The sequence below is a fragment of the Podarcis cretensis genome, assembly GCF_951804945.1.
Source record: "Podarcis cretensis genome assembly, chromosome: 5".
Lineage (NCBI taxonomy): Eukaryota > Metazoa > Chordata > Lepidosauria > Squamata > Lacertidae > Podarcis > Podarcis cretensis.
The window spans coordinates 2,865,857-2,890,386 of NC_137174.1; the positions used below are offsets into that span (position 1 = coordinate 2,865,857).

Below are 24,530 nucleotides of genomic sequence, written 5' to 3' on the forward strand. Positions count from 1 at the left end.
AAGCTTCAAGACTAGCTACAATGACCAAATTTGGTTAGATTCCATTACAATCCGTAATCTAAAGTGACAACAATGATTCTGGGATATTCAGAAAGTTAGAGAACACGAGATAATGTTCAACCAGGCCCATTTGTTTTAAGACTAAAAATAATGTAGTTTCTCCACTTCAAAAGAGGCCATTTTTGTATTTAGTTAAAAGATTTAAACCTCTCTGTCAATTTGGTACCCCAGCCAAAAAAATAGCAGCCTCAGTGTTTTGTGTTTCACCCCCTCAAACTTGTTTGCATAGTATTTTATGATATTCTGATCTCATAATACAGTACAACATAGACAGCCAAAAAACACACAGAAAAATATTTAAAATATGTTATGCAAAATGAAAACTGATGGTCTTTTAATAAAAGTGTAATTATTCTTTTCGTGTTAAAAATTAAAAATTAAAATAAATATGACAATAACCCTTTTCTGATGCAAGCTATAATTTTTCCTAAAATAGGCAGTAGAAATTATAATGTAGGTTTAGTACTGGTGGTAAAAGGTTAACAAATGAGTATACCAGAACACTAGAGTCAGCAGTCAACTCTGACAACCTGGGATAGAATCCAGAGGAAGTTAAAATAGGCCAATGCTTATTCCCACTCCCACAAAGGTTCCACTGGATTCAATGGGACTTTCTTTTGAGTTGTTATGTATAGGATTGCCCTTTGGGCAGAAGAATTCTAAGCCAAGGTCTCACTGGATTGGAGTGGCAGGGACACCACTACATTCCAAACCCTGCCAGCTCACAGCAGCCAGGATTGAAGGAAAGTTTCCTTGCTCTTTGTTTGTTTGTAGCTCTGGGAATGGCTGAAAGACCCGAGGAACGGACCCTTCTATGGGATTTTGGATCCCAAGCTACCAGGGCTCTGCAACACCCTGTTTGGATGCTACGTTGAACTGTCAGCGGAAGAACTGGCTGTTGCTTCTTACTGACCACCGACCCACAAGCCACCAATTGAGGGGAAGTGGGCTAGGACTGTGCTATGTCTCTCTGAAGTCTTTACAACTGAAGTAATGTTTTCTCTAGACGGGAGTTTTAAGATACTTTGAGGCAGAAGGACAAGACACGTTATCCCCAAAGCATTCACATCTACAACCCCACCTCCAGCTCAAATTACGTCAGAAGGAGTAATCATTTATTAATTTAGAAAGTTATTGAAAGGATACAAGGATTATTGTCATCAATGCTGCAGTTATCCAGGATCAACGGGATGCCATCTAGATCATAAACCTGTAAGAAAATAAAAAATATTTTATAAAATATTTCTCCTTGGTGGGTAAAAATACACAAACATAACCCATTCCTAAATGGATAGGTTTTGTATACATTTATCCAGCGAGAACCATGGTTAACTATGATGTATGTATTCAGACACAATGCCTAACAATTGGCCACAATCCAATATTTAAAACTAATGATGTGAAGCTGGTTTGGCAAGGTGTTACATCTATACTTTAGGCCAGATTCAGTTAATGAGTTCTGTTAGTGGAATCCCATGCAAGGACTTCCATGAACAAAATGGTGTTTCTCTCCTCCCCTGGCTTGGGGAGGTTAGAGAACCCCCATAACAGAGCACAGGAGAAGGCGGGGGGGGGGGGAGAGAGAAGGATTGTTCTGTTTGTCAAGCCAAAATCCTTGTGTTGATAGCAAAATTAGCACAGCATGTATTAAATTCTTCGCTTTTGAAGCAAACCCCTTCTGAAGGGGTTCTGATGTGGTGGCCTCTCAAGCATTCTAAGCCAACTCAAGCTGCTTTGAAAGGGCCAAACCCCTGCCATACAAACTCTAGAAAATATTTTAATTCCAACAGTTCTTTTATTGTAGCCTATTTATTTATCTCTATATAGTGCTTAAGAGATGTTTTTTATATATTAAGCGGTTCAGAAATTAAATAATCACTCAATTTCAGATTAAACAATCTCAATGCATGCACAACTAAAACCAAACTTGCAACTACCCAAAACATCACAATACACTATTTAAACTAGTCTCCTACAACAAAAGTATAGCAATATCCTTTTAAAACATTTGGATATGCCTAGGCATGCCAACTCTAGGTGCAAAGCTCTCTTTGACACAGTAATTACCAATTCAGACAGTTTTCATTCCAGAAAGTATACATCAGAAGTAAGTCAATTTCTAATGGAGATTTGGGCAACAATGATAAGTGAACACTACAAGGGTTCGTTTCATTACATATAACAGGTCTAAGGATTCAGCATGTGATCTGCAGTGCTGTCAGTTTTAATATAAAAAACAAAAGCCATTCCCAACCCTCACTACTGTGAAATGGCTTTATTATTATTATTATTACTTAAGGTAAAGGTAAAGGGATCCCTCACAGTTAAGTCCAGATGCAAACGACTCTGGGATTGCGGCGCTCATCTTGCTTTACTGGCCGACGGAGCCGACGTTTGTCCACTTCCGCAGACAGTTTTTCTGGGTGATGTGGCGAACCAGAGCAGTGCACGGAAACACTGTTTACCTTCCCACCGGAACGGTACCTATTTATCTACTTGCACTTTGACGTGCTTTCAAACTGCTAGGTTGGCAGGAGCTGGGACCGAGCAATGGGAGCTTACCCTGTCGCACAGATTCGTACTGCCAACCTTCTGATCAGCAAGCCCAAGCGGCTTGCTGGTTGCTTGGGATGGAAACAGTGGTGTAAACCACAGTGCGTCCCATATTATTACTTAATCATGAACCAAAACAATACCTCCCCACCATAGGTTGGGGCAGGGCAGGGCTGTCATTAAATGCCTTCCACAATATACATATCACTCATAGCTACTATTCCCCGCCCCATTCCCATTTCCAATCACACTACATATTACAGTGGTTTAGAGAATTAGTTCCCAATCCAGAATCCTCCATTGAATTTCACTTCATCCGTGCCCTCACTGGGTGACCTTCTGCAGGCACCTCTCTCTCAGCCTTGGGCTTCCCTGCTTGACTCGGGCCTTGGTCAGTCGCGCATCATGCCACACTAGAGAGAGAGGAAAGGAGGCCTGGGCAGCCCAGCCCCCTCCCAAGCCCTGCGCCAGAGGGAAATACCTGCCTCGCCCAACATATATGAAGCACCGCTCACCTGCAAAGAGACAGTAATGTGTTAGAGGAAGGATCAGGGGCTTACACTGCCTTGCTCCTTTTGATTAAAAAACAAATCCCCTTTTAGCATTTGCAAGCCTTGTTTTTCTTGGCACACTTGTACATGCACACAACTGTGTACAAACAAAAGTGTCTTTAAGAGACAAAAATGGTAGGATTTCTGGCCTGGGTTTACAAAGACAACTATAAACTGTGGCTTCCCTCTTGAAGCCTGTCACATGGACAAGCAGGGCCCCACAAAAAGGTGTTGTGCTGTATCCCTGTTGCAAATGTTGCCTGATCTTGTAACTGAGGGCTTGGGGTGGAGGGACTTTGCAAAGACAGAAGTCCCTGCTCTAACTTCAGTTCCAGTTTTTCATGCCAAGTGAACCAGCCTGGACATCCAATGAGCCACAGCAGCTTCCAGTTAGCCTGTTATTAGAGGTGGGCAACCTGCTGTCGTTAGCTTTATATGTGGGATATTGTCCCCACACAAAGGCAAGGTGCAAATTCATGTCTAACCCAAAGAAAGATGGGGCATTTATTCCCTGCTGTTTAAAGATCTCAGAGCTTAGGGTACAGGCATGTTGGCTTATAATATATGGCACTGTGGCTTGTGGCAAACAAGTCTATTATTGGAAGCTACCACATCCTGCAAAACTGCTGAAATACTTGTGGCTCTTTTTCCCAGGGCATACATATGCTGGAATGGCAAAGGCTCTGATGTGACATATACGTCCCATACGAGATGGATGGCGTAAGTAGCAGAGATTCTTTCCCAGCCACAGCAGGAAGCCCCATGCCCACCCATTGAAAGCAAAACTATGATCATTGCCTCTACCATACTTAAAAATTGTGTTGCTCTACTGACACTATGAAACATTTAAATATATACATATGAGGGGGGAACTTTTTCTCTCCTGCAAATGTAACGATAATTTTGACCTTTTCCCTGCGAAGTCTATATATATTTAAAGTGTCATTCAATAAAAGTGGCCGTCTAGTGACACAATTGTATTAATGTCTTACAACAGATATCCCACTGAAATTTAAGCTGACTTTACTTATGTAAAATGTCATTAAGTTAAACAGAGCTCAATACACTCAAAAGAAAGCTAGAAAATGAGTTCACACTCATTGAGAATATTGAGGACACCCTTCTTTTTCTTATTACTAACTTCCCCCATTCCTTAATCTCAATCTACTGACAATCTTTCCCTCTACTACTTCAGCATTGGCATAGCAAAGATTTTTGTTGGGGGGGGGGAGAACCTCAGTTAGCTATGTATTTTTATTGATTTTTATTCATGTACTTTGGCATAATTCAGAATTTCTCCTTCTTTTTACCTTACTTGTCCTTTCATCAAGGAGCTCAAGGATGCTTATATGGTTGCTTAGTCTTCCTTTTGGCTGCTACTATTGCATATGAAAATGTGCATGTTAACTGCATTGACCTAATTAACATCACATCTAATCTTGTTCTCACATTGCTCTCATTCATTCTTTGAAAAAGCATTTTTGAAAACGTAATTTACTTGTGTGGATTTAGAGAACCAGCTTCAGCTTACTGACTGCATAAACACTACCAACCCCATCTGAGATGACTGTGATGAGCATTATTACTGCAGCACAGTAACTAAACATGAACACTGGAATTCAGGGGTGCAGCACAGCTTACAGGGTAGCAAACCCTGACACAAAGCGCACGTCTTGGCCTTCCAGTTATCTGAGCCACTAAAGGACTGAAGCTGGGGAAAGCAGCTGTTGGTTACAGTGAGACCTGCCTGAATAATATTTCACTGTGTGGAATAACTGTTATTTCTTATACTATGAAAAATTATATAATGAGATACAGACATTCATGCATTAAAAATACATTTCATTTTTTTGGGGGGAGTCAGCATTATCATCTGTAATGTTGGCAATAGGAGACTGGAGAAGTGACTTCTCAGGCTGCATTCACAAACAAAGAAAAAAAGATGTGCTCTTGAACTATATGCACCTTACAGTTTTGTATTATTTTGTTTACAGCATTTCATATTTAATTTTCTTATTTGAAAAAAGAACTTGCTCTTCACACAGCTTCAAATGTTTTGTAATGAGAATGTAAGAGCCTACCATTCCAATAATAATAATAATAATAATAATAATAACAATAATAATAATAATAATAATAATTTATTATTTATATCCCGCCCCAGCCACTCTGGGCAGCTTCCAACAGAATATTAAAATACAATAGTCTACTAAACATTAAAAGTTTCCCTAAACAGGGCTGCCTTCAGATGTCTTCTAAAAGTCTGATAGTTGTTTTTCTCTTTGACATCTGGTGGGAGAGTGTTCCACAGGGTGGGTGCCACTACCAAGAAGGCCCCCTGCCTGGTTCCCTGTAACTTGGCTTCTCACAGCGAGTGAACCGCCAGAAGATCTTCAGCGTTGGACCTCAGTGTCCGGGCAGAAAGATGGGGTTGGAGACGCTCCTTCAGATATACTGGACCAAGGCTGTTTAGGGCTTTAAAGGTCAGCACCAACACTTTGAATTGTGCTCGGAAACGTACTGGGAGCCAATGTAGGTCTTTCAAGACCGGTGTTATGTGGTCTTGGCAGCCGCTCCTAGTGAACAGTCTAGCTGCCGCATTCTGGATTAGTTGTAGTTTCTGGGTCACCTTCAAAGGTAGCCCCACATAGAGTGCATTGCAGTAGTCCAAGTGAGAGATAACCAGAGCATGCACCACTCTGGTGAGGCAGTCCACGGGCAGATAGGGTCTCAGCCTGCGTACCAGATGGAGCTGATAAACAGCTGCCCTGGACACAGAACTGACCTGCGCCTCCATGGACAGCTGTGAGTCCAGAATCACTCCAAGGCTGCACACCTGGTCCTTCAGGGGCACAGTTACCCCATTCAGGACCAGGGAGTCCTCCATACCCGCCCACCTCCTGTCCCCCAAAAACAGTACTTCTGTCTTGTCAGGATTCAACCTCAATCTGTTAGCCGCCATCCATCCTCCAACCGCCTCCAGACACTGACACAGGACCTTCACCGCCTTCACTGGTTCTGATTTGAAAGAGAGGTAGAGCTGGGTATTATCTGCATACTGGTGAACCAAACCCCCTGATGATCTCTCCCAGCGGATGCCTGTAGATGTTGAAAAGCATGGGGAAGAGGACAGAACCCTGAGGCACCCCACAAGTGAGAGCCCAGGGGTCTGAACACTCATCCCCCAACACCACTTTCTGAACATGGCCCAGGAAGTTGGAGCTGAACCACGGTATAACAGTGCTCCCAGCTCCCAGCCCCTCTAGACGGTCCAGAAGGATGTTTTGGTCAGTGGTGTCAAAGGCCGCTGAGAGATCCAGCAGCACTAGGAAACGGCTCTCACCTTTGTCCCTACCCCGCCGGAGATCATCAACCAGCGCGACCAAGGCAGTTTCAGTCCCATGATGAGGCCTGAATCCCGACTGGAAGGGATCCAAATGGTCCGCTTCTTCCAGGCGTGCCTGGAGTTGTTCAGCAACCACACACTCGATCACCTTGCCCAAGAATGGAAGATTTGAGACTGGGCGATAGTTGGCCATATTGGCCACATCTAAAGATGGTTTTTTAAGAAGCGGTTTGATAACCGCCTCTTTCAGTGGGTCTGGGAAGGCTCCTTCACAGAGAGAAGCATTCACCACCCCACGAAGCCCATCACCCAGTCCTTCCCGGCTAGCTTTTATAAGCCAGGATGGGCAAGGATCAAGGAGACAGGTGGTCGGTTTCACTAGTCCAAGCAGCCTGTCCACATCCTCGGAGGTAACAGATTGGAACTGATCCCACGTAACTTGACTAGACAGGACTCTAGCACTATCCCGCCCCAGCCCTGCTCCCATGGTGGAGTCTACCTATTCCCGAATCTGAGTGACTTTATCTGCAAAAAAAAATTTCAGAATCACTGCAGGATGTAGTAGTAGGTGGTTCCGCTAAATTGCGAACCACCTGAAAGAATCTCCTGCTGCTGTTTTCTGCAGATGCAAAGAGACGGTGAAGAAAGTATTTTTCGCCGTCACTACCACCACTTGGTAGGCTCGACATTGAGCTCTAACCCGTGTCCACTCAGCTTCAGAATGAGTTATCTGCCATCGGCACTCTAGCCATCTCAGCGATTGTTTCATTGCCCTCAGATCCATGGAAAACCACGGGGCAGCCGGGCCCCATGCAATTGGAGAGGGCGCTTTGAATCCAAACAGTCAATAGCCCTGGTTAACTCCGCATTCCAGCGGACCACCAGAGAATCAGCTGAAAGGCCATCAACATGGGATAAAGCATCCCCTACCACTCTCTGGAAAACATTTGGATCCATTAAGTGGCGGGGGCAGACCATCCGAATCGGTCCCACCTCCCTGCAGAGGGGAAGGGTCTTTAAAGTGTTCTTTAAATATAGCCATGAAAGCAGATTTATGCTGAACCTAAACTTGAGTAGCATAGTTCCTAAGAACTCTCTGTTATACATGATAATTCTTCTACGGAGTCAAAAAGATTTCCAATGTAGAAAAATCATTACTTATAAAGCAGAACAATATAATTCTATATAAAGTATTTGAGAAAAGAATGTCTAACTTTGAAGGGTCAACTGCCCTTTAGTTTTAATTTTAGTGTTTAGCACATACAGTACTTAAGTGCCTTAGATAAGAATCAGGTCAACTTATGCAATCAACGGTACAGACACCTTACTTAATTTGTTTAAAATAGCGTTGAGATAAGAAAAGTTGAAGTGGTCTTTGTAAGGAGTGTATGTAATAGAAGATTTCTCTCTCTCTCTCTCTGCTGATCTCATGCTGAGGTTGCAATTCCCAAGATTCACTTGCAGACTGAAGCAGAGATCTCAGCACCACAACCACCCAAGTAGTGGCAACTTCCCAGAATGACACACCCTACATCCTATTGCAATTATGATTGGACTTTATTACAGTTTCCACAAGTGATCCACACACACACACACACACACACACACACACACACACACACACTAACTGCAGTGTCCTTGCTGAAAATATCTCTTATTTGACAGCTGGATGGTAACCTTTCATAAAAAAAACTGATGGACTGCAACTTTAGTAATTTTTGCATTGCTTTTACATTTCCATCGTTTCTATAAAGGAGGACTAAAAAAAGAGAGACCTAAACTATATGAAGGGAAATAGCTTCTTGGTGCTCCAAGATGAATGGATCTTACTTAAGTAGCATATACATATTGGTCAGGCTTTAATATGTTTAATATGTTTGTATAAACCTGTAACTTACTTTTGTGATTTATGCATCTATGAAATCTATATATTTACAACAAAGAATATACAATAACCAAGGTATGCAATGTTGTAGTACTTAAGCATTACAGTATAGAGATGACTGGAGCCTCAAGTGTTTCTGAACAGGGCAACACATGAAGCAAACTATCACTAGATTATATGCCACTTTTTAATGTCAAAGTTAAAGCTAGCCAGGTTTCATGGTGCATTAGCTTTCTCTAGAAACCTGGCAGCCTAGCAAAAACCAAAATAATAAAACCCTGCAGTGTGTGAAACTGCACTGATTTTTCACATCAGAGAAAGAAATACAGTACATTTCTACCAATTACTTGTCCTAACTAATCTAGAAACTGATTTAATGGAAACCTTTAAAAATATTTCACTTCTTAAAAACCATTTCACTTTTTAGTTGTGTTTCCTTTCTGACACATCCACCAAACTGTTGGTCTATAAAAAGAAAAATACTGCCCTAAGATGTGGGCCCTGTGGGTTCATACAAACTTTTTCTTTCTTAACATTTGATGATTAACAGTAGAATGTGTGGGCTTATTCCATTGGAAACCATTATGCTTGAGATCATTGTGAGATCAGAGGCACAGCATTTCCCCCTTAAAAGGTGCAGAAGGCTCTTTATGGATGGTGGTAGCAGGGATTGGGGGTGGGTAGGGGGAATGGAAATCTTGTCACCTGTTCTGAAGCAGGAAGGCTCTTTATGGATGGTGGTAGCAGGGATTGGGGGTGGGTAGGGGGACGCAGGTGGCGCTGTGGGTTAAAGCCTCAGCGCCTAGGGCTTGCCGATCGAAAGGTCGGCGGTTCGAATCCCTGCGGCGGGGTGCGCTCCCGCTGCTCGGTCCCAGCGCCTGCCAACCTAGCAGTTCGAAAGCACCTCCGGGTGCAAGTAGATAAATAGGGACCGCTTACCAGCGGGAAGGTAAATGGCGTTTCCATGTGCGGCTCTGGCTCTGGCTCTGGCTCTGGCTCTGGCTCTGGCTCTGGCCAGAGCAGCGATGTCACGCTGGCCACGTGACCCGGAAGTGTCTCCGGACAGCGCTGGCCCCTGGCCTCTTAAGTGAGATGGGCGCACAACCCCAGAGTCTGTCAAGACTGGCCCGTACGGGCAGGGGTACCTTTACCTTTACCTTTAGGGGGAATGGAAATCTTGTCACCTGTTCTGAAGCAGGAAAGGAAGACCCTATACCATGACTGCAGTGTGCTGCATCCTCCACGACATCTGAGACAAGAGATGTACATCCAGATCTACCTAGCCCTGGTGCCAAGAGGGATACAGTGCTTGCAGACTATGCTCAGCATCCTCCTCCTCTACTGATTAAACCCAGTTTGTGGATGCCAATCAAAAATGGACCAAAAGATTGTTCGTTATAACGAATAACACGAACAATACGTCGCCGTGCGGATTAATAATCTTCACCACCGCCGTATACTCAGGACTGATCTGGTTTAGATAATGGAGGTAGCGGGATTTAAGTGAAAGAGAACCTTTGGGTCCTGGTGAAGTTATCCTTCACTTCTCCTCTGGACTACTACGGACTATCACGGATTATTGGTTTTTCGTTCCTTTTCTCCTGTTTTTTACCATCTACCCCTCCCCCCCATATATATATATATATATATATATATATATATATATATATAGAACTGCCTCGAGGGGGGTTGCCCAAAATTGACCTGAAAACTGACGTGGAAACGTCCTAGTTGAAGCGTGTTACTGTTACAATTTTTATTTTCAACCTGGGGCCACAGGGGAGAAGAGGAAGGAGACTGTGAGCCCGTTAAGGGAGAGAACTGGTAATGATGGGGAAAGACGGGGAAAGAGGAGGTGGGACCCCAGGGGAAAGGAAGTTATCTCGCCAAGAAGAAATCAAAGATTTAGATAATCTATGGGCAAAAATAAAGGAGGAATTTAAACAAAATGAGTTATACATGGAAAGTAAACTGGGAGAAGTGCAGGAGATGATTGATAAAAAGATCGAAGGAGCGGTTGGAGAACTCTCAATTAAGATTCAAGACCTGTCTGCAAAATCTAAAATAATTGAGGAATCTAACAAAAAACTGCAGAGAGAGATGAGGGAACAGAAAAAAGAGTCGGTAAAGATGAAAGAAGAATTAAGAGAGTTAAATAAATCACAAGACAGGATCTGGGACAATTTAGCCATGGCAGAAATGCGGCAAAAACAGCTCCATTTAAAATTTAGGGGAGTAGGTGAGGAAAGGAACGAGGACATAAAAGGGAAAATGATTAAGGAACTGTCTAAGTGGCTAGGCTTAAAAGAAGAAGAGATGGCTCTCTCTATAGAGAATGCATTCAGAATGACGAGACCACAACATCTAAAAACCAATAAATTCCTGGGAGATTGCTTGGTGATTTTTAATTCATTGGAAATGAAAAACTTAATCTTAAAAACGAGCTACCTTAATAAATTAAGAATTGACGGTAGGCCCATTATTATCTACAAAGAAATACCAGTAAGATTGTTACGCAAAAGAGAAGGGTACAGACAAGTGGTGGCCGTTTTAAAGAGAAACGGTATACAATTTAGATGGGAGTTCCCTGAAGGGATTACCTTTTTTTATAAAGACAAAAAATTTAAGCTGATGGACATTCAGGAGGTGGAGAAGTTTTTGAGAAGATACGAGAGAGAGCTTGGAAAGGTAGAAAATAGAATAAGGGCCAGGGAGGAGGACGAGGGGGGGGATAGAGGGATTGGGCGGGAGAGAAGGCAGGAGAAGGATGAGAGGGAAGACGTAGTAGGAGATGAAGAAGATGAAGCCGTAGTGGGAGAAGAGACGGCAGAAGAGGAGGAGCTCCCAGGAAACAAAGGCTCCAGATTATAAGTTTGATAATCCGGCCAAAGAGAAAGTAATAACTAAAAGCTAAACAATAGCTTCCACACTGAAATTTTTGTCCTGGAATGTGAACGGGCTGAATGAGAAATTTAAAAGGAATAAAATTGAGAAGGCTCTGAAAAATAAGAATTATGATGTGATTTGTTTCCAAGAAACCCATATAGCTAAAAAACACAAACACATTTTGATAAATAAAAAACTGGGGGTAGAATTTATTAACTTGGAGGTAAATAAGAAAAAAGGAGTAGTGGTTTATGTTAAAGGAAAGTGGGACCCCGTAGTAATTTGTAAGGATGATGAAGGAAGAATATTGGGAATCCAACTTAACTATCGGGGGAAAAAAATTAATGTTGTTACGGTATATGCCCCGAATACAAATAGAGCCGAATTTTTTGAGAAATTAGAACAAATTTTGTTAGAGTTGGAAGATCACAAATTAATCCTGCTTGGAGATATGAATGGTGTTCCTGCACCTGATATGGACAGAAGTGTAAAAAAGGGGAAATTAAGTCAGGGGAAGCTCCCGAAATCATTTAAAAACCTTGAGGAGAATCTAGATTTAATCGATATATGGAGGCATAAAACCCCCTAACAAAGCAGTTCACTTATTTCTCGGAACCCCACCAGAGTTGGGGCAGAATTGACCAGATTTGGGTGTCAAGGGTTATCGTCAAGAGTAACGAGATGCGAAATTCAACCCAGGACCCTTTCTGACCACTGCCCTCTAGCTTTGGAAATAAAAAATGAAATAACGGGTCAGTACAGGTGGAGGATGAATGAACACCTACTCGAAATTGAAGAGGTGATAGAAAAAGCCAAAAGTACCCTGAAAAATTATTTTGATTTAAATTTGAATAGAGATACCCCTATAGATATAGTCTGGGACGCCGGGAAGGCGGTCCTAAGGGGTTTTTTAATACAACAAAATAATTATAGAAGGAAATTAAGGGAACAAAAGAAAGAGGATATTCTTACTCAGTTAAAGGATTGTGAGAGAAAATTGACTATAAACCCGGGAGACGAAAGGATCAAACAAACATCTAAAGTGCTGCAGGCACAATACTCAGCTTTATTAAACCAAGAAGTAGAATGGAGAATTAAATACATGAAGCAGAACTATTTTGAGTCGGCGAATAAAACGGGGAGGCTACTGGCGTGGCAGTTAAGAAAAACAAAAAAACAAAATGTGATTAACAAATTAATAATGGAGGATAAGACAATAGAAGATCCAGATGAAATAGAAAGAAGGTTTATTCAATTTTTTGAAAAGCTGTATGAAAAAGGAGAAGAAGACAGTGTAGAGATAGAAAAGTACTTGGATAAATGTGGAGGGCAATATCTAACAGAAGAGGATAGAGTACAATTAAACAAGAACATTACAGTGGACGAGATCAAGGAGGCTATTAAGAAGCTGAAGCCCGGAAAGGCCCCTGGGCTGGATGGACTGTCCTCTAAATATTATAAAACGTTAGGGGAGCACCTAGCTCCGGTGCTTGCAGACGTTATTAATAATATTTTCCAAGGAGGGAGGATCCCCGACTCCTGGAAAGAGGCACATATTACCTTAATACCAAAAACGGAAATTGAAAAAACAGATATAAGAAACTATAGGCCAATTTCTTTGCTTAATAGTGACTATAAGATCTTCGCAGACATTTTGGCAAATAGACTTAAGAAGTATTTAAAGAGATCTATTCATAAAGACCAAGCGGGATTCCTCCCTAATAGGCAACTGAAAGATAACGTCCGGCACATATTAAATATTATTGAGTATCTAGATATGAGGATAGACATTCCGGCAGCCCTGATTTTCATTGACGCCGAAAAGGCCTTCGATAATGTTTCTTGGAATTTTTTATTACAATGCTTGAAAACTGCAGGAATGGAAGGCCCTTATATGGAGGGTATAAAGGCAATATACTCAGGGCAAAGGGCCAAGTTGATTATTAATAATAACCTCTCCAAGTCTTTTATGATCATGAAAGGTACAAGACAGGGTTGCCCACTGTCCCCCCTTTTATTTATTATGGTTTTGGAAGTAATTGCAAACAAAATAAGGGAGACTTCAAATGTAAGGGGGATAAGAATTGGAGAAAAAGAATATAAATTAAAGGCTTACGCCGATGATTTGGTATTATCTTTAGAAGACCCAGTGGATAGTGCCAGTAACGTAATAGAACTTTTAGAGGAATTCGGTAAACTGTCGGGATTTAAATTAAACAGGAAAAAAACTAAAATCTTAATAAAGAATCTGGATGATCATGCAAAAAATCAGTTGGAGCAGAAAATAGGTATTATGGTGGCGAAAAGGGTAAAATACTTGGGAATTTGGATATCCCCGAAAAATATAAATTTAGTAGAAGATAATTATGACAAGGCTTGGAAAGAAATTAAGAAAGATCTAGATACTTGGCATAGGCTGAAATTATCCTGGACAGGAAGGATGGCAGCGATTAAGATGTGTATTCTCCCAAGATTGCTATTTTTATTTCAGAATATTCCAGTAATTAGAGGTATAACATGTTTTAAGAATTGGCAAAAAACCTTAGCTAAATTTATATGGCAGGGGAAAAGGGCTAGAATCAAGTTTAAACTTCTCACGGATTCAAGAGAGAGAGGGGGCTTTGCAGTCCCGAACTTAAGGCTTTATTATGAGGCAGCTTGCCTTTGTTGGATAAAGGACTGGGCCACTCTAAAGAATACAGACTTATTAGACCTAGAGGGCTTTAACATCAGGTTTGGTTGGCATGCCTATTTATGGCAGGAGAAAGGCAAGGTCCACAGAGGCTTCTCTAACCATATTATTAGAGGCTCGCTACTCGAAGTCTGGAACAGGAACAAAAATTTGATTGAAAAAGGCACGCCCTGGTGGCTCTCCCCAATTGATATTATAAAAATAAAAAAATTAAATATGACAGGTGAAAGGTGGACATATGAAGATCTCCTAGTCAAAACAGAAGAGGGGTGGAAAGTCAGACCATATGAGGAGGTGAAGGATAAGCTAAAGGGATGGTTACAATTCCACCAAATCAATGCACTGTGGTGTGAACATAAAAAATTAGGGATGAGCGAAAAAAAGTCGAAATACCAGGTGGAAATTCTAGAAAGTAATACTAAACTTCTCTCCAAAATGTATAAACAATTACTGGACTGGGACACTAAAGATGAAGAAGTGAAAGGAGTGATGGTTAAATGGGATAGAGATCTTGGTTATAATTTGGAATATGGCAGATGGTTAACACTCTGGAAGAAGGGTATGAAGTTCACAGCATGTGCTGCTCTCCGAGAAAATCTAGAAAAAATGATGTACCGTTGGTACCTCACCCCGGCAAGGCTGGGGAAGATGTATAAAACCGGTGACAACACCTGCTGGAGGTGTAAAACCAAGGTAGGGAACTTCTTTCACATCTGGTGGACCTGTGACGTGGTGAAAAATTTTTGGGGACAAATATACAAGGAATTGAAGAAAATATTGAAATATAATTTCCTCAAAACACCTGAGGCGTTCCTCTTAGGCATGATTGGTGAGGAGATTAGGAGTGAAGATCAAACATTTTTCCAGTACGCCACGGTGGCGGCTAGGATCTTAATAGCGCAAAACTGGAAAACCCCCGACATGCCTACGATCAGAGAGTGGCAAGTGAGACTGTTTCAATACATAGAGCTAGCGAGATTGACACAAAGAATTAGGCATCATAATAATGCAAAATTAAAAAACGAATGGAATAAATTTATCTGTTATATAGAAGTCAATTTGGGAAATATTAACATAACAGCAGACGGTACCTAACACCTGCGATGTACAGAATTATTGTAACGATCACTGCAGAAAGATTATAGGATTATTTAACCCTAAACCGGGTTGGACGGAGGTCTTTTGTTTGCAAGCTTGTTAGACTCTGATGCTGATTTCTTTTAGCTTTCTGCATTCTTTATCTTCTTTCTTTTCTTTTTTCTTTATTGTTTCTATTTTTTCATTTATTTCTGTATGTAGCTGGTTTTTCTTTTGTTGTTATTCTTTATTTGATATTTATTTGTCAAAGTGTGTGTTGTCCATGATATATTTTAAAATTGTTCAATAAAGATATTTGTAAAAAAAAACAAAAATGGACCAAAAGAAAAAACACCAAACAGTTTATCTGGGACTGCAATCCTCACCTTCGCTATGGCCCAAGTGACCTCTTGCACACATCTTTGCTGGAAATATGCCTGAAATCAGTGCTATTTTTCTAGAAAAAGAGGAACTCAACATGAATGCCTCCCTCATTCTCTTAGAATGGCAATGGCGCCCACCTGATAGGTGCAGGAACTGAGTTCTAGTGAGTTCCAGTTGAAAAAAACCCCTTGCCTGAAATACGTCTTACATGTACAATGCTGCCCCTATCACGGCCCTCCACCACCACCCAGCCACGAGACATCTAAATCAAGGTGAAGATATTTGACACATTTCTGAACATTGAGGAAGACCCTGTTGCTCCACAACATTTCATTCTGTGCATGCAAAGCATTAGCTAGCTAGCAAACCCCATGTGGGGAAGCAGTTCCTTCAGTGATAGGTTTCACTGATTCCTTAATTAGGCAATACAAACAAAAAAGATAAATCATTCCTGATCCTGCTACAGTTGTGTGCTACTAGCGGACATGGATGGAAATGGGTATTTCCAAAAAGGCACACCTGACCTGTTCAGAGGCACCCAGGTGAGCCTATGCAAAGGGACCAGTGATAAGCATTTGTATCTGTACGCTTACACACAGAAGTCACCCTTACAGAATGAGGGCAGAAGTGGATTTTACTGTGGTGATGATGATGATGAAGATAATGACGGTGGTGATTACAGAAATTGTTTACAGGGTGTGTTTGACAGTTCAACCTTTCACTTAAGAATTGTTAGTACTGTATGAGGTAATCCAAGAGGATTTCATAGTTTCACCTCTCTTCCCCCCCCCCCTTTTCATAGGTTGATTTTGAGAACAATTACTCCAGGCAAATACAAACCCCACTGGCAAATTAAAAGATCCTATAACAACATTAAGGGACGCAGGTGGTGCTGTGGGTAAAACCACAGTGCCTAGGGCTTGCCGATCGTATGGTCGGCGGTTCGAATCCCCGCGGCGGGGTGAGCTCCCGTCGTTCGGTCCCAGCTCCTGCCCACCTAGCAGTTCAAAAGTACCCCTAAGTGCAAGTAGATAAATAGGTACCACTTTCTAGCGGGAAGGTAAACGGCGTTTCCGTGTGCTGCGCTGGTGCTGGCTCGCCAGAGCAGCTTCGTCACGCTGGCCACGTGACCCGGAAGTGTCTTCGGACAGCGCTGGCCCCCGGCCTCTTAAGTGAGATGGGCGCATAACCCTAGAGTCGGACACGACTGGCCCATACGGGCAGGGGTACCTTTACCTTTATAACAACATTATCAGTATAATTATGCCCATTTTCTTCACATCTTTGAGACTCCACTGTCTAAAAGTTTCAATTTAAATCAACATTTGTTCAGCCTTTAGTTTCCTCAGTACTTATACATACAGAAATTAAATGAGGCAAGAGAACTGAAATCTAGCTGGACAGCTTGTTTTACAATTGACCATGTGTCCATCACAACCCCCTGCATCTTCCTGAATAAGAATGGAGACATTGTACAGCAATCCCCTCTTCACCTACAAAGTATCACTGTTAATTCAGCAAGATTCCCCTTCAAACATATTAAAAGTTGTCGAAAGATCTGTCCTTATTAAAACTCACCAATTCTCTAGACTCACAATTACAAATGAATCTTTTAAGCAAGTATTAGCTGGCTAAAAATCCAAGTTTTTTTCTTGCATCCATTCTATATTCAGACTTTTTAAAACACACACAGCTTTTGACGAATATACACATTACGATTGCAATACAGTGGTACCTCAGGTTTCATACGCTTCAGGTTACATACGCTTCAGGTTACAGACTCTGCTAACCCAGAAATAGTGCTTCAGGTTAAGAACTTTGCTTCAGGATGAGAACAGAAATCGTGCTCTGGCGGCGCAGCAGCAGCAGGAGGCCCCATTAGCTAAAGTGGTGCTTCAGGTTAAGTACGGACCTCCAGAACGAATTAAGTACTTAACCTGAGGTACCACTGTATATGCTGCCACAAAACTGCTTCCTTGTGATTTGCTCCCACATAGCAGCAGCAATGGCTAAAAACACAGAAAATGTGGCTTGTGCACATCACATGGGCAACTCCCATGCTGGATCAGGGCAGGGGGATATCCTGGCAGAGCCACTTAGCCACTGACTGAATGCCATTTCTTGGAAGACCTTAGAATAAAGTAAGCATATATGTAAGGCAGAAGCCGCCAGGTGCCAAGAATGTTCATCAGAAGGAGGGAGATGCTTCTATTCCTTATAGAGGAGGATTCCCCCTATGGAGACAGGCAGGGTCTTCAGTTTGCGAGGTCCTCTCCAGAGGGGAGGAGTCAACCCCTTCTCTCCCAGTGACCCTGCCTGCTCAAGGGATGGCTGGGTCTTTGTGTCTCTCTCTCTGTGTGTGGAGAGAAACACTTGCCCGAGTGCTTGTTTTGTGTGGATTTCCCCTTTGTCTAGTCCTCTCCTTCGTCCTGTTTGCTGTATCATCTTTCTGAGTGAGTTTTTTCACTCTGTTTTCCTGTTGGCTGCCTCCCCCAGCTTATTCATTTCTACTTCATTCTCTTTGTTTTTCTCCCCCACCCTGTTCTCTGGGGAGACTGTAGGGAGCAGCTGGATTCTGACTGGATTGCCAGGCAGGCACAGGAGGAGTCCACAGAGGCGACACAGGGCCAGGAGCTTGCGTTTCCTGCCTCTTTCTAAAAAAAAGCAGGAACGCCATTTTGTTTCAGCAAAACTCAGCGTTCCTGGGATGGCCCCAGCAGCTCCTAGAAACGTGATCGGTGCACCTGTTGGTCTAGCAGTTTCGACTGGCTGCATTATCACTGCACCTTTGGGTCCCAGTGCTAACTGGGAGTTTGAGCAGCTGCTGCAGTGTGCTCAGTCGCATGGCTTTTCCCACCTTTTCTCTGCATCTGTGCACAGGATGACTGCGCCTCTGCAGGGCAGCCTTTCTCCTTGCGATGTTGGCACAGAGGAGATCTATGCATTTGGAGATTCCAGGCAAGCTGCCTTTGGTGATTCTCCAGGTTCTTTGTCAGAGCAGGTGAGCATGAGTAAGGGGGAAGCCCCCTCTGATTCTGAGGCCTTCCTTAGTTCAAAAAAATTCCCAGGATTGCTTCGGACCTCCTGTAGAGGAGGCACACAAAGAAGAGCCTCAGAGGATGATCTTAGGGTCCAAGTAGGTTTATACAGAGGTATGAACCTCATGACCCTTAAGGTATTGTGGTCCTGAGCCATTTAAGGCTTTATAGGTCAAAACCAGCACTTTGAATTGGGTCTGGAAACTAATTGATACCCAGTGCCATTGGCTTGCCCCAGGGAGCAACCTGGCCATTGTCTTCAGAGGCAGACCTACATATATCGTAATGGGGGGGGGATGTGATTCCACCCTCCTCTATCTTCCTCTTCCTCTGGTTCTATGCATTGCATAATTTTTTGACTTTATTGGCTGCTGTGATTGTTTTGTAGATTGATATGGGGAGGAGTTCTGGGACATTAACTTTTGCATTGCTGTCTAACCACATGTTTTGTGTCTGAGTGTCCTGTGCTCCAGCAGTGGGGCTGGCGTATGGGCAGCTGCTTGAGGGTTGAGGTGTTATTCTGCTCTGCTGCTCTGCCTGGAGAGATGGGATGACACCTCCCCTCTAGAGAGGACATTGCAAGCTGAAGATTCCCTGTCTCCAGTAGGGGGAGTCATCCCTATCAGGAATGGGGACTGAAATTCACAGTAAGAAAAAAACCTGTTTTTTATTGCCAAACAAAATTCCAAGTATTTCAAACATGACTATTCTTCCCCAAGGGAAACTATGAAGAAACAAACCAAAAACAACCTCACACAAGTTGTCAACAAGAAGTGAAAAACCATTGTAAAAAGCACTTATTTCAGCTCAGTGAGCTATTTTCATTGGTTTACAATGCTGTAACATTGGTTTACAAATGCTGTAACACCTACACAATGGCAATAATTTTTCTTTATAGTGAAATGGAAAATTACACTGCCGCAGGTCAGATAATATTTTAGCCTATTAAGCCAGGATATGCACAATCATTTTTCTTGCACAAAAAGCCCCTTCACTCCATTATTCATGTAAGAGGAAATTAAAGCAGGAAATAAATATACAGTTTATAGTTTCCCATTTTATCTAAAGCAGGAAACTATGGCTACCAGTTTGGGACAATTAAACACTTTCTAAAAATGGTGGTGTAACACCATGACTTGTTCCAAATCTGCTAATCAGTTTCCCAATTCAGATGAAACAAGGAAATATGTTAATAAGAGCCTTCCTTGTTTAATTGCTGCAAGACACAAAGGGAAGAGGAAAGGGACTGTGTGTGTGGGCAAAGTCTGTGCACCTCTTCGCTTAATGAACTGAGATAGGACAATCTGAAGATTTCTCAAGCCTCAACTAGTCAGTGGCTTATAAACCCACCTTTGAACTATGGTGAATTTGAGTCACTAAATGCTACCCCTGTTCCCAATGGAGGCTGAGTTTGCTGACAGATCAAATCTATTTTAAAAGATATGTGATGAATCATCTCCATCCCAATTTGCCTTGGAGAATAAAAAAATAAATGGTGGCTTATATTTAGTGCAGAATTAGTTTCTTGAAATTAGTTTCAGTGTTTGTTTTCAAAAGTATTAGCTCCTACAGCTCTGAAGCTATGCTTGAAAGTTTGCAGACCCTGCCTCATAAAATCTCAAAAGTCAGCAGGGTGGCACAGTCAGAGCTAATACCCTCCCTATAATAAGTAGAAATTTGGTATTTTAGCATATACATGCAGTCCTACATGAAACACCAGGAATTAATGGAAGTGATTTTAAATATTACAACTGACTTAAAGCACCCTTGCAGCATACCATATTTATTACTTACTTGAGACTTTTTTTGCAAAATTTCTAAGATATAAATGTCTTTTTGTACTATGAGCTGCACAATGAATTGCTTACAGTCTTTAGCTTTTCTTACCTTGTCTTGGTTAGCCTTATTCTTGTAACATAAATTTCCAATCAAACGAATTAGATGTGACTTAAACCCCACAGCCGGATGGCAGCTTTGTTCTTGCCCAGAATGAGTCACTGTGAAGATGTTTGTGCTCTGCTTCCCAGCAAGATGTGTAAGCTGCAAAGTTTCTAAACAGAGAAAATAATTATCTTTATAATGCCCATGATACTTAAGTTTTGTTTTACTTCATAGTTATTAACATATAATTACAAAAGGAAATCAATCTATATCTTACTGCTATTGAAAGAAACACTACTAAAATCTGGAATAGTTTGTCCCAGAAGTCTCCCCAGGAGGGGAACCAGATGGTCCTCTTTGCAAGGACAGAGAGCTGAAGGAGAGCTGAAGGGAAAGGTGGCATGGGGAGGTCAGAGGGGAGATGTGTGTGTATTTGAGGTCTCCGAGAGTATCCTGGGAATCATTCCGAAAAGTAAAAACAGAAAATGCATTAGACAAAGTATTCCTGTTCAAGATCAGGTTCCTGTATGTGACATTCTAACTCAGGTTCTAAATGCACTGGTTCAATTAAGGCTAGTATAATGAGTCATATTACTGCAGTTTCCTGAAGTCAGCCAACATTTCAAGCATCAAGTTGAATGTATTTTGCAGCATATTTAAATATGCTGCATAAATACTTTAAAACTTGCTGGCTAAGAATGTTCGGAAACCCTCAACATTAACATATGGTTTCAGTGTTCTATGCTATCCTGTGTTTAATTAGTCAGCAGGGCTATTTGGGTGAAAATTCATAAAAGTACTTATTGATCTCTAAGCTCACTGGTAAACTCTTTTGCACCAAAAGTAGCAAATATTGCTCAGTGTGCAACTTTAGAAATTATTGTTTAGTCCTCTGCTCTGGTACAATAGATAAGAAATCAAACAGAGTCATTTAATTCATAAGCCTAGTTCACATGTCACATAGAATCAGAGTTAAAAACAAACTACAATTTAATGTGAACCAACTCTAGCGCACACTGCTGAAAAGTTCTAGCTGTGCTCCTCTCCAGCTCCAACTGCTGCCATAACACCAAGGTATTATAACATTTACTACCAAATTACTTCACAGGAGCATTCAAGTTTCAATTCTGTTTCACACATTCTGTACAATGTGAAGAATAAAGGCATGCAGAAAGTAGTGTGTGAAAATTGGTTCATATATGTAATTTTTTTAATACAAGATACACAATATCTTGGAATAAACATATATAGCACCAAAACTTATACCTGATGTTTTACCTGATGGTTAGCTAATCCTTTAGCAAACCTTTGAATACCTTTTTCATCCAAATATAGATATTGGAAGACATGCTATCAATTTTCTGCTTCCTATTTTTAAGTTATTGGTCACAACTGTCAAGTGTTCCTTATAAAACCTACTTTCAAGTAGAATACAAAGCATTACTCCTTAGATTATTACATTTTAAAAAATGTGTGTGCTTCTTACTTACTGACAGTCACCTCAAGCAAATCAGGGCAAGCCTGCAGACATTCCAGATGTCCAGAGTTTGATGTCATTTCACAAAGAACATCAACAAGCCGGATCGTGACTAGTGCTTCCTATGAAAAACAGGCAACAGTTTGAAATCTCAGCTTTCACCTACTTAAGAAGCAAATTTCTAGCACTTATGGCAGCAAATGCCTACTGAAATTGCCAGATGGTATTAGAGGAGATTGCACATGGTCATGGGGTAGGCTTTACTTGCAAACACAGTTCCTTGTCCCAATGCAGTATAAATGCACGATTATTCAAAACAAAACTGCATGTTTTGTACAGACTGCAGAATTCAGGCTTTTTGGGCACTGAAATATTATTACCCTTGTGCTGGATTTTTTACAACCTTCTTTGGTACAGTGGTGCCTCGGGTTATATACACTTCAGGTTACATATGTTTCAGGTTACAGACTCCGCTAACCCAGAAATATTACCTCGGGTTAAGAACTTTGCTTCAGAATGAGAACAGAAATCACGGCAGTGGGAGGCCCCATTAGTAAAGTGGTGATTCAGGTTAAGTACAGTTTCAGGTTCAGAACAGACCTCCAGAACGAATTAAGTTCTTAACCCGAGGTACCACTGTACTGATTTTTTTCTAATTCAAAAGCCTTGTAACATAGTCAAATGCAAATGAGCATATTGTACTACAAATATCCAATCAACCTCAGAATCACAAATACATAATCAAGAACAGAAATACTGCTGCAAGGGTGATACTCTAAAAACTAAACACAAACTTGAAATAAAGAAATATAAAAAGTCTCTATCTACGTTAGTTTCAATATAAGACTGTTCTGCAACAGAATTAAATAGTTTGTGGCAAAGTAATTATATTTACATTAAAGTTCAATAAATATTCATTTGAAGTAATGTGCAGTATTTGTGATTAGATAGAAAGGGAAATTATTGTCATTTGCGTATTATTTATTCAACCTGAGAGCTGTTGCTTGGAATTGTCTAACTGCAGCTGGATTGATCTGTACCAACTGTGGTAATTGCAAATCATCATATGCAGAAAACAGATTATATAAAATTTAAGACTAGAAAGCGATAATTATGGGCTACAGCGGCAGAACCGTGTGTTATATTATGGCTTTCCTGAATAAGACAGGAATTACCCTTGCAAATGAAAATCCAGTCTATAAGATAGAGAAGTGTTAATGTTTGGATAAAGGTAATCATAAATCCAGGATTTTCTAAACTGCATGAACAAACCAGTTAACAGAAAGAGATCAATCTGTTCCTGGATTATATCCATTTGAGAAGATGGTATGATTGTATATTTTCCTCCTTTCCAAATATCTATAAAGAACTAGATTTCAGAAAGAGGTATGGTTTCCAGCCTTCTCCTTGACATTTTGTTCAACTCAGAAGGCTATTTTCCTTCCCACAGGGAAGAATTCAAACAAAGAAATCCCCCATTTGTAGCCTAAGAGAGTACAAGTAATTTTCAATGTGATCTAGCCACAAGTATTAGGACGAACTGTATCAGCTAATATACCAACTGTGTGGCAATACTACAAGTTATTACTGGGACATGCATATCCAAACATCTCTGATATGTCATGCACCTGATACTACAGACTCAATCACCACGATCTCATAAATTGGCTCATGTGCTGTTTGCCCACCCACAGAACATCCCTATTTGTTTCAAGACAGCAGAAAAATCCATGGGTGCAGATTAACATTTGATCTTTAAATGTCTGCTTTCCTATCAATAATGTCTTAGAAGACATGTACGGAGTAACTCTCTGTAGTGAGCTGAACTGGTAAATGCAAATGAGAGCCACAGAGCTCTAGATCAGATCACGTTTCATCAGGTTTACAACGTCAGATAAAAATGTACTTACCTCATCATCATCATTTGCTGCAAAAGCCAATATGAGCACGGCTTGACATTTCTCCTTGAAACAACTTACAAGAAATTTGGCTGTTTCTGCACTGATAACTGCATTGTTTTCACCAATTTCGGACTGTATCAATTCTAAAAACGAAGCCCTAGAATAAAAATGCAAGCCTTGCTTATTTACCTTGAAGTATACCAAATGGAGGGCACAATCAATATATTTAAATTAGACCACAGTTGCTAGGCCACCACAGAACTCCTGATCCCTCATGGAGTCTCTGACCAAAAAAATTCCAATCCACACCTTAAGTATGATTTTTACTTACCTAGTTATAAAAATGTTTATATACCACTACTCATTTTTTTTAAAAAAATCAGAGTGGTTTACAACAATTAAACTGAAGTAAGAGGTAATATTCACTCAGTTTATCCTTCAGTCTATACCAGATGTGTGATGCATTTATTTTATTAAATTCAGGAAATGACCCGTTTTTGTTTTTCTTTCTTGTTTAAGACTACAACTTCCATAATCCTTGACCCCTGGAGATGCTGCCTGGGGTGGATGAAAGTTGTATTCTAAAACAGGGCACCAGGCTGGAGTCTGCTGCTCCAGTAGAATGAGCTGACAATTTTTGTCAGTATTGAACAAGTATTATGCTGGCCACTAGCAAAAGATTAACTATCAGGTTTCTTTGGTACATTCATTATACAATTTAGAACCATTGTTAGTATGTCAATTTGCAAACTGATCCTTATTACTTGAGCCCAATCATTTTGAACTGTGGGACATCTTC

The 24,530-nt window shown here is 41.1% G+C and overlaps 1 protein-coding gene across 1 annotated transcript in view; it reads right to left on the reverse strand.

The window, feature by feature from the left end:
* The window catches only part of ATXN10 (ataxin 10), an 87,793-nt gene that overhangs the window by 18,222 nt on the left and 45,041 nt on the right, over positions 1-24,530 (reverse strand). The window contains exons 7-10 of the mRNA XM_079975294.1: positions 23,741-23,888; positions 21,844-21,952; positions 20,360-20,523; positions 1,207-1,270 (exon numbers count right to left, since the gene is read on the reverse strand). Of these exons, the coding sequence (XP_079831420.1) occupies positions 1,207-1,270; positions 20,360-20,523; positions 21,844-21,952; positions 23,741-23,888 (485 nt within the window). The remainder of the gene's footprint in view (positions 1-1,206; positions 1,271-20,359; positions 20,524-21,843; positions 21,953-23,740; positions 23,889-24,530) is intronic.